Consider the following 11873-nt stretch of genomic DNA (forward strand, 5'->3'; position numbering starts at 1 on the left):
AAAGTAGATATTGAGGAACAAACATCAGTTGCAGATGTGGAAAAATCTACAGAGGTGATATTGAAAGTAGATATTGAGGAACAAACATCAGTTGCTGATGTGGAAAAATTAACTAAGGAACCTTTGAAAGTTGTTGGTGAACAAGCAGCTGCGGATCTGGATACATTTACTGAAAAGCAAAATGAAGCTGATTCAGTAATAGCAGTTGCCGAACAACCTACATCTGAATCTATAATGGGTGCTGTTGCAACAGAGAATGCAATTTCAAAATCTGAACAATCTATTGAAGAGAACTTGCAATCCACCTCTAACCAGACTACCAAGGTACCAATTGAGGCTAAATTAGAGCTTGCAGAACATAGCACCGAACTTGTGCATGAATTGGAGAAACCTGTTGAAAGTGAAAGTTCGGTTGCAGTGGTCTCGTCATTAGATGAGAAAGAAACTGTAGGTTCCAGCTCAGCAGAAATCATGATATCTCAAGCTGTGGGTCCTTTAAAAGACCCTTCAATGGGACCTGCAGTTCCTCCACAGCAGCAACAGCAAAGACCAGGCATGGCAAGGGCCCCTGGCCCACAAGGACAAAGAATGGGAGCACCAACAATGGGAGGGCCCCGGATGGGGGCCCCAAGAATGGCAGGACCAAGAATGGCAGTACCAAGAATGGCAGGACCAAGAATGGCTGGACCAAGAATGGCTGGACCAAGACAGGAAGGACCACAGAGGCCTCCTGAACCAGCTCCATTTTCTGGCTTTATGTCTATGTTTTCTACCCCAAATGCCCCAAGTAAATCATCAACTGTTGGTGGCTTTTTTTCAAGTTCACCTAGTTCACTTTTTGGTTCATCATCTGCTCCTCGACCGCAGCCACAACAGCAACAGCAACAACAGAAAAGCTCATTTTTTGGACTCCCAAGTAGCATTGCTACAGAATCCCTTACGAGTGACCTATTTGGTATTTTTAAAGGTGAAGCAACTAAATCTGATGACAGCCATCATTCAGGCACAGAATCTGGACAAGGGGATACTTTTGCGACAGTCACTGTCTCTGAGAGCATTGAAGCGACAAATACAGAGAAGGCATCTTCATCTGGAGATGGCTGTGTCAAAAGCCCTGAAGATGTTGAGGTCAATGAAAAAGGATTAGAGGAAAAGGAGGAACAAACAGACATAACAGAGGCACAAGGAAGTTCTCTGACAGAGTCCATCATGAAATCTGCTTCCCTTGAGAAAGAATCAGGTGATGAAGGGCATGCAGAGCATTTAGAGGCCCCAGATTCTGCCTTATCTGACAAAGCTGTGCCACCCCCAGCTCCTGAAACCAAGGGAGTGTTTGAAATACCTGGTCTGACTGCTACTACATTTGGCTTTATATCTGTAGCTGCTGAAGGCACATCATCTATTGGATCCCTTTTCTCAAGCCCTTCTTCTCCAGCAACTGGCACAAAGACACCACAGCCACAACAGACGGATGGTGGTCTATTTTCTGGTTTTAAAAGTCTTTCAGCTGGTATTTTTCAGGATGAGAAGCCATCTGCAAAGGAAGAACCATCATCTGCTTCTTCTGTTTTTGGCATGAAACTTGGCTTAATGTTCGGGAACTCTGACCCTCCTAAACCTGCAGTGGTCACAGTCCAACCTCAGTCCCAAAGTCCAAAACCTACGGATGAAATTTGTGAGCTAGATCCTGAGAAACTTTCCCAATGCTCTGGAGAAACTGAAAGTGCAGATTCCAGTGACACAGAAGGACCAACAGAAAATTCAAACACAGGAAGTTGTGACACTTTTGCAGAGTCACCACAGTCTGGCCTCCCCTCTCACTCAATTTCCTTGGAAGAAGGATTGGATAAACCCCAGTTAAAGATCACCCCATGTGAGGTAGATAAGAAAGATGTTGACACACCTGACACGATGCATGCAGATTTGGGGACAGAGCAACCAAAGGACCTGTTGACAAAAAAAGACGCAAAAAGGCTAGTACAATTAGTATGATAAATTGCATTGGGCATTTATCATGCTTAGGTAGACAACTGTGTACCTCCTTTCCTGCTCCTATCCCCTTTAGTAATTATGTTCACATTTGCTATCTTTATCTCTGTGTTCTCCCATTTTTCTCTTTCCCATTCCTCAAATCAACTCTAAGATCCTATGCATACTGTAACATTAAGACATTTTCTATTTAATCTAACCAAACAAATGTCTTGCTTAAAATATACTGCTTATGCAACTCATGAATGCAGATAGTTTTAAGTACATTTGATACAAGTGTCATCAACAAAGTCACAGGAAAAATAAATAACCTTATCTGCTTGAAATTTGCTCACCCTTATGTGTAAATGTACTAAAGCTATGTTGTACATACAACACCCCGTAATAGCTTTCCCTGACAGTGATGGAAGTGCAATGAATGGTCTTTATTTATTAACATCTCATGTGTGAGGCGTCTATAAAGCCCCTCCTTCCTCTGTCCTCTGCAGTTCTCTAAATTATTCTCCAAGCCTTAGCCAATTTGTTTATGTGAATTAAAACTCTGATAGATTTATGATGGCGTGGCCATGCACACCATCAGGGCAGGCGGGACACTGGAATAAAAGGACCAGTGAAAAGTAATTTGGCCTGCACCCAAGACAAAGTAAATCATGCCTGTTAAAGCACAAAGCACTTTCCCTGTTAGCAGGCTCAATCATCCAGCAACCACAGAGTACTCTCTTATCCAGTCAGCCCTTTACGATTTTTACCAGGAAGGCTAAGTGTATCCCCAGTGCTCCGACACAGTTTTTAACCTTTAATTTTCAATCTTATTAAAAGGTTAAAGGATTATAAATAAGTTGCATTTATCATTGTATTTTACATGCATTTGCAGATCCTGTCATTTTACTGCAGTTAGAGTAGGTGAATTAAAAGTTTTTATTTATTCTGCTTTTAGGCAGGATCTAAAGTGTCAACTAGAATAGCTCCGTTTTTTATTTGCATGTCATTACCGGCTTAAACTAGCAGTATGACCACCATTTTTTGAAAATGCTGAGGACCTCCCAGTGCTGATGTTAACCCCTTTTTGATCTAATTGTTAGAACACTTCTGCAATCGCTTCAGTTATTCAAGACCCAACTGAATCCTGTTCATCCCTTGTTTCATTTCACCTTCTTCCCTGGATCTGATGCTACTTTTACCCTGAGTTTTACCCCCAAATGAACAGTTCCAACAGTTCATTTCCAAATTCAGTGTCAGCCATTTACAGATGTTTTTTTTTTACCATGAATTCAATTAGTAACACTGATACAAACACTGAATTTGAGAATTCAACTTTCAAATCTACGCTTCCTAAACGATATTTTGCTTTCACAATTCACCACCATATTCTAAATAACAACATCATTGTCTTACAGTCCACCGGACTGCAGTCGCTTTGATTCATCAGGCAACCTCAGCCCGGCCAGCTCCCAGCTCAGCTCTGAACCTGAGGAGCGGCGAGATCCAGAGAACCTGCGCAGCACTCTGAGACCACCTCATGAAAGCCAGAAGTCTTCCTGGAATGAAGAAGAAAATGAGGAAGAGTTTGAGAAAGAGCTGCATCCGCTCCCAGAGCCTGGTTCCAACAAAGACTTGCATGAATCTTTGATAATTCTTCCTAAGCCAATCCTTGACAACCAGGATAAGGCTAAAATGTGGTATGTTAAAAATATAGACATTTTGGTTTGCATGATTTCGTGAAACATTTCAATATTTAAAGTTGAATTTTGTTAGTTTGGTTTTGCTTTAAGATGGACTTCCCTTTCATCAACACAACCAGTCCTACAACTACAAGATGCAGGGGATGTATTTCAATTTCATCATGTTTTTCCCTTTGAACCTGTTGATTTTCTTTCTTGCTTTATTTTCTCAGTTTCTTTGAAGATGGCCCTCCACCCTGCTCTCCATCCAAAGTTCGCTGGCTGAAAGCGTACAACAAAGTCAGAGTACAGCTCCTTGAGGTAGGAAGAATCACTCTCTCGCAAAGCCCCTATTACCCTCTCCGTGTCTGATTTTCTTTCTTTACACACACACACACACACACACACACACACACACACACACACACACACACACACACACACACACACACACACACACACACACACACACACACACACACACGCACACACACACGCACACACATAAATATGTCCTTCAACAAACAGTGAAATCAAATGAGTATATCCCATGCATACACTTACAGATTTTAATATACAAGCTCATGAAGATTGATGTTTCACACTTTCATTCATTGAATCTACCTCATTTCCCCCCTGAGTTGGTTGAGTTTCCTTTCATGACACATCAATTTGCACTCATTTGTGCTCCTTAAGGATTTCCACTTTGATATGGTTTACCCCTTTTGAGTTAGGTCAAATCTTCCAATTCAGCTATCACTCTGTTTTACGTTCCAAGACATGGTACTGTGGGTTATAAAAACTACTCAGACTACAGTTGTCCTTGGTGTTCAGGTATGTTCATGTACTGTAAATGTCACAGCTGTTTGTGGCCATTTCTGTTGTGGCTTTTTTCTTTGTATGTTTTTTTCAGTGTCCTTTTGTATGAATCCTTCCATGAACTAATTACCAAAGCCTTGTGGATGTTGGCTCATACATTTATTTGATATAGAGACCTGTTTGCTGCCTTTACTCACCTTGCCTCAGACCCTACAGGTAAGATCTTGTTTTTTTAACTTAAGGTGGATTGCACTTGTGAGACATGTACTAAATGGAGATTTAAAAAAATAGTGACATTCAATTTGTCTGGATTCTTAAAAATTGCAGTGATATGAAATTCAAATGCTGTGGAAGGGACTAAATTGTGATTAAGGGATATTTTATTGATATTTGTGTATTCGTTAGATACACAGTGTGTCTTTGGTCCTGTCTGTAACCCCATAAAGCTATGTGTGTTATGTATTTGTCAGTGAAGTGTTCCAAAGTAGAGATCAAAGTCAGACTGGGTTTTTTTGTTGTATTTTGTTGTACACACACACACGCACGCACGCACGCACGCACGGTTTTTGGCATGAATCCAGTCCATCTTTTAAAACTATCCTCCTAAATATCCTAGCACATGGCAAGTGGCTGTTCTGTGAGGAGACGCTTCAGGGTGATGGGTAGAGCACAGCAGTGGCATTTACCAATATAACTGGCAGGGATGTTCTAAGGATAAAAGTATTATAATAAGTGTAAGTTAGTTAGTCAGTTAGTCAGTGTATCCCTGTAACTGCTGCTTAGATTTGTTCGTCTCTTCGTCGTTCCGTCCTCCAATTTGGATTTGCCTAAGTACACCTATGTATTAATTCCAAAGCTGCATTCACATGATATGCGTTAAAACGGCTCTCCACTGATGTTGCAGTTGTGTTTCTATGGAGAGACTAGGAAGGTGTGAATTTGTCCCAGAGCGCTGCGCCCGAAGTTCAAATTATTTCAATAATATCCTTCGACGAGCAACCAATCAGATGACAGCTGTATGTATTGCAGTCTATGATTGCTGCTAGCTAGCAGGTGAGGTAACCATAGAAACAAAACTTAATTCGCTTTTTCCACTGCAAGGCTCTGCGCCTAACCTTGCGGTGAGCAAAGTGCATCATGTGAATGCAGAATAACACTTATTGTTTAGTTGAGCAAAATGTCCTCATGTATATCTTCCATTCTTGAGGGATTATTGCTCGAGTTCAGTTTCAAAACATTTCTTTCTTAGCAGCAGAAGGCATTTTTGTAACACTCCTTTGCTTTCTAGACATAGACATCTGTTAACATGCGATGTGATGTTTAATTACATATATATCTGAGGTTTAGCTGTGTGGTCCTCGTGCCCTACTGGCTAGCTAATGGAATCTGAAGCCCACCATTCATTTCCCCTAAGGTTACTTCTAACAGCACTGTTGCGTTGTTGTTGTGTTGAGAGCCGTGTGGAAGACAACCCTCTGCTCTGAACGCAGTTCTGAAGAGGTGAGTTTTTATTTGTTATTTGAATAAAGAACGATTGGTGCAGTCACAGATGTGTTTGGGGATGTAGTATCAGAAGAAGGGTGCATCGATGGAGATGGCTCAATCCCCTTCATGTCTGGTGCTTGGTCCTGTGTGGTAGTGACAGGAGGTCGGCGTCTGATGAGCTGAGGGTGCAGGAACCAGTTTGGTGGATGCAAGTTGGTGAGGCAGGAGGGGCCTGGTAATGGAGGGCTTTGTGAGTGAGGAGCAGGATTTTGAAATCGATGCGTTAAGAGACGGGGAGCCAGTGGATGTGTACCATAAAGGATGCTGTTGCAGTGGTTGGGATTTTTATGTTGGCCTTAATATACATTGTAAAAGGTTTTCAGCAGAAAAGAGCCAGTTGGAGATAAGCTATTGCCTGATACTGTCATCTTGATTTGACAAGAGGTCTAAAGCATTATTTAATGAAAGCTAATTAACTCTCAGCAGCAGCATTATGTCAGAAACATACTACTTTAGTAGGGAAATATGAAAATGACGGTAACATTAGGATAAGATTAACTTTAAAATTGGTTTTAAGGAAAATCAAATAATGCTGCTCAGTGTGGCTGATGGTCTGAAGAAGCAGATCAAAGAGATCATAAGGAGACCACCACCTCCAGGTACTGGTGAGGATGTGTCATCTGTGGCTGATGCCGGCCACTTCAGCACAGATCTGAGAGAATAAGCAGTTCATGGAGTCATGAAGTGCTTATCAACAATAGAACGATTCTTTCAATTCCACCTTTGATCTTTTTCGAAACGTAGAGAGGAAGGCCCAGCAGATCGCTCACCTTTCATGACCAATTACACAAGCTGTATGCTGTTTGATGCTCATTAGTGTGTGTGTGTGTGTGTGTGTGTGTGTGTGTGTGTGTGTGTGTGTGTGTGTGTGTGTGTGTGTGTGTGTGTGTGTGTGTGTGTGTGTGTGTGTGTGTGTGTGTGTGTGTGTGTGTGAGACAGGGATTCCACGGTCCTCATTTAGGCCCTCCAGCAACTTCCAACTGCACTAATCTCTGTCCATTTATTTTTTTACCTTCAAACTTTGTTTCAGAGGTCAACAACAAAAGAGGGTATTCAAGTCGTGTTCAATAAAATACATATTGAAAGCATAATATCAACCAGGCCATTGTGTTATTACTTTGAGAACAAAAGTCACAGCACTTTCATCCTTTTCTTCCTGTGTAAGATTCTAAAATACTTTTTAATGGAAGCATTTGTTAATGTTTTAATATCGCTGTGAATGTGCCAAAATGTATCATTTTAGTACATGTAAATCAGCTCCTTTTCTGAGCAGCAAAATGAAAATCATTTTCTAGTTAAAATAAAATAATAAAATATGTTGAACAGCATCCAGCTTCTCCTGATGTGAGAATAAAGACTAACCAGGTCCCTTGAGCTATTTTTATATGTGTGTTAGGGTTGTGTGTTGGCAATAATCTGTATGACGATACACAGGTTACAACTCAATATAATGCAATATATTGCAATTCTTTAAAGAAATGTAAGGAAAACTGTCAAAAAACAATTACCTCTTAGATCTGAGAAAAAAATAATATTTTGTATGATCTGCATATTCATTTATTACACCCTTAACATGTTAAACATGTTAACAGTAAACCATGACTTAATCTTAAACACAAACCAAACCCTATGTATTGTTTGACAGAAAACTAAAGTGGCAGAACTCGATCTTTGGTCTTGATTCTTTTTTCTTTGAAGCTTTTTTCTCTCATCCTTTTGTCATTTTGCAGTACACTTAAATAAAAAGTATTACCATTACTCTGACCTTTGTAATTGTGTTATCACTTTCACTTTTGACAATCATTCATCTGAAATCCTTATGGGTAGCTGACTTTTCCAGACAAACAGCAGCCTTTTTCGCCCTTTTCAACAATATGTCTAGTTTGCAGCCCTTTCTATCTTTAATGCCATAAATCCATCTTTATACTGTATCTGTCTTGTAATCACTTATTGTAGTCAGTGTCCCCAATTTGTATTCAAATACATTACACAAACAAATCTATTTTTTTGCAACAATAATTTAAGTATTGGCCTTGTTTTTCTGCAACAGGGCTAAAGATAATTGTACGGAATTTCTGTTGTGCTTTCCTCCATTTTATGTGTCATTAAAAATGACATACAGAACAAAAATTGCCATTGTTATTGAAGTTTGAAAGCCTGAGAATCATTCCAGATTTAGCTCTGGTCAGCAATCTATTTTCGTCTTAGTGGGGAATATATGGACAAACATAGGGTTTGTCTCCAACAAATATTGTACCATGGCAACAATGTCACATTTCTATGGAAACGCAGTCTTACATTTGTTTGTAACAGGGGGGCCATCACTGCAGCTAGTGGTAGGTGTGCTTTAATTGACACACAGTGTAGTCCATGGGAAATGACATGCTGAGGCTCCATAGGCTTTACAACACAACAAGGAATATACATTTAGATTTGTTTTCCATTTGGTTGGAATCAGTGCATGATGAGAATTTTCTTTTTGGTTCTTCTTCTCAAACAGAAAAGAAGGCTAAAATCCAGATGAGAACATAAACTTTATATTTATATACATTTTCTTGATTGCTTTGATATGTGTGGATGCAGCAATACATTACACAGAAAGATGATCCTGTCTGACCATTATCAACTAGTTTGTAGCTACTCCATTTTGTTCTAGCTGCTCAGAAAGTCAGATTCAACTGGACCAAACAGCAGTGTTGTAGCAAAATTATTATTTTTGTGGAAGCCATCGTTTTTGGGAGGTAATGTAACTTCACAACATGAGCTATTAGAGCCCAAATTTGATATACATTTGTTTAATACAGATACAGGACTTGCATACACCTGATATTGATGCTGAGACATGACACACACTCTGGGGGACTCTGCGTCTACTGAGCGTCACAGAGACCTCTTCTCTGTTATAATCTACAATCTCATTAAAACAAGTACTTCAGACTGACATATTAAGCTAAATCCAGGCTATCAGCGACAGTGGTCGGAAGCTGGCTGGCTTCCCTTGGCATGACTCTGACTAATCACACGGTGGCAGGTGCTTGACTGTGGCTTCATTTGATGGGTCAATTCCTCTAAAAATGTCACCAAGGGAAGCCAATTTGTTCTGGCCTCCTCTCGACTGCGGCATTAGTCGACAGTGACTACTATACTGTGTTTCACAACACACAAACTGTACCATTTAGAGGGGCGCTGTTTTACTCTTTCTAAAACACTCAATGACAATCAGGGATTGCAGCAACACACACCGCATGGGAATTACCAAGACCTAGCAAAGGGTTGTTATTGAAAGTATAACCACGGTCTGTAAAACACCCTTGGCTTCCAGGAGAAAATGCCAACAGATCATGTTTAAAATGAACGCCTTTATGTGATGGTATGATGTGTTTTTTTCAATCCTTTCTCCAGTCAGTTTAATAACAAAATCATCTCAAAATAAAAAACTATTCTGATTCAACATTCTGATATAGGTTTGCTGTAAGCCATTGGATGCAATACATTAGTTCATATTGCATAGAAAATGAAACCTCAGCAAGCCGAATGACTACAGGAATTGAGAAATATAGCAAAGTTATCCGTTTGATTTACCCTGCAGTTTAATTTCCCCTGAAAAAAAACATTTGTCTGAAAAAAAGGCGGCAGTTTTGGACAGAACTGGAACGATTTAAGCATGACCCCAAAAAGCAGACCAGTGTCTCATCTCTATCTTGCCGCAAAAAAAAGCTCCCTGAAGACAGAGCCATTAACATGAATATTACCACTGCAGAGGAAGCAGGGAGGGGAATTGTTTGAGGAAAGATGCAGAGGCATTGAAATCCAGGACATATTCTTATCACGTCTTGAGGTGTGGGTTCGCTCTTTTGAATCAACAACATTTGATACAATGCAGTTTGACTTTAAATTGTTAGATGTAAAGAGTGACAGAGCGCTTTGCTACAGTGTCATAACTAAGGTTTTGGTTAAAGGCCAGTTGATGTAGGATTTAGCTGCCCTACAGTTTCAGAGTGAAATTAATAATTCACTGCTGTCATAAATATATGGACAGCTGTAATAAGTTGTTTCTTACTAACTGAGGGCAACTACTTTCAGCAGTAGTTAGCACACGTTTAGCAACAAGTAGCTTCAGTACATCAAGAAAATCCAACCATTTTTCCGTGAAATATAATCCAGTTTCCCCCAAATCATCTTACTGCTGATTAGCTCTGGATCGTACAATCTCACCAAAATGACAGAGCAGGACAGAAGGAGATATCATTCTTTATTATCTTTTCAAGCTTTTATTTTATGATTACATAGTTCCAAATACTAAAACATTGGCTGAAGACCCAACTTCTGTAGAAGCTTTGAGGAAACTATTTTGCAATAGAGCAGCAGTGTACCAAGTTGGTTTGCAATGTGTCTGCTGACATTTCATTATGTTTTTGTCTGCGATGCAAACGTGTTACAACCTAGGACTCCATGAACAATAAATGTACAAGAAGTGCTAGTCAACAGATTTATATAAGAGGAAATCTGTTCAAACATCTCCAAGAAAATAATCTGACAAGACGTTAAGTGGCTGCATGACACACTGCAGTGTGCAGACTGACAAGGCTGTCTGGGACACAGCATATCATTCATGTCAGTGTGTTAAATCCTGTCTTTGATTTCAGTGTTGTACTTCAACCTTTCTAAGAGCACTTCAAAGCATTTATTCGTCTGTTATGTCGCCTTGATAGAAAACAAATATTTTCCTGAACCTCAGCATGTAACATTGAGTGTCTTCAGCCCTGTACATGTGTTTGTGTGTATTCACGTCAGCCAAGAGTAGAAAAAGGACTTGGAAGAAGACACATTCTGCTCATTTTCAGTTTCATATTTGTACTTTGTGCCTCTACTGTGACATGTTTGCTTAAATGTTCAAAATGACCTTTATTTGTTCTCATACTGCCTGTGCTGCAGCACCTGTTTTCACCCTCTGTTTGAAACCAGAGCCCAGTCTGCTCTGATTGGTTAGCTGGACGGCTCTGTTGTGTGTGGTCAACTGCATCATTACAGTGATGTCATTATGTTACAGAAGTAAACAAGGAGTTCAATGGTAAGTACACATCCAAACTAAAACAATAAGTAGCAGGGTTATCAATCAACATAAAGAACTATGGACATTAGCCAGTAAAAAACATACATTGTCGAAAACGTATTTTTGCACAATGTTGTTTTTGTTCCATCTCACTCGTGTAATAATTTGCATCACAGTTAATGGCATGCCATTTAAAAGAAGAACTCATCATATTTTAAGATATAATTGTGTTCTATGAGGAACGAGTGCATAATAGAACAGGTAACATTCATAGGTGTCGGAATATTGTGATTCACACTCATTTCCAGATTATTTTATTCCTAGATTCTAAACGAATTCCTTGGAAAAACAACGACCAACCTAATTTATTTGATTTCTGCCCCATCAAACATGAACGAACATCAGCAATGGTCCACTTTTACCCTCTAAAGTCTTGCATCTTGCAAACAATAATGCATTGACAATCACTCATCACTGCAGTTTAATTGTTTATATTTGCGGCGACAAATTCACCAGAAAGTGTCACCAAAAGGTATAGAGGCTGCCACACTGTATACGCTGACATATGCAACCAAAGTAGCTCCATGAGATAAGATTGCTGCATTGACCAGGCAGACATCAAACGAGCATCGGAGGGGCAGAGCATTGAGGAGGAAGATGAGAAGGCGAGAAGTAGAAAAGAGAGCAGAGGGAGAACATGAAGAGCAGGAGGAGATGCTGTGATTCACAAGAGTCCACAACTCCTCCAAGGGTTGCTATGGTCACAACACAGACGCAGATTCAGAGGTAGACTCAGCACCTGTGAA

At 40.0% G+C, this 11873-nt stretch overlaps 1 protein-coding gene across 1 annotated transcript in view; it reads left to right on the plus strand.

Annotated features, from left to right (window-relative positions):
* Positions 1-11873, plus strand: part of LOC104964358 (protein unc-13 homolog B-like) — a gene marked incomplete at both ends in the record, with an annotated part of 101562 nt that overhangs the window by 23486 nt on the left and 66203 nt on the right. The window contains 2 exons of the mRNA XM_010793110.1: positions 3387-3668; positions 3884-3971. Coding sequence (XP_010791412.1) covers positions 3387-3668; positions 3884-3971 — 370 coding nt within the window. The remainder of the gene's footprint in view (positions 1-3386; positions 3669-3883; positions 3972-11873) is intronic.

Source organism: Notothenia coriiceps, unplaced genomic scaffold (genome assembly GCF_000735185.1).
Source record: "Notothenia coriiceps isolate Sejong01 unplaced genomic scaffold, NC01 NC01_scaffold00037196, whole genome shotgun sequence".
Taxonomy (NCBI): Eukaryota; Metazoa; Chordata; class Actinopteri; order Perciformes; family Nototheniidae; genus Notothenia; species Notothenia coriiceps.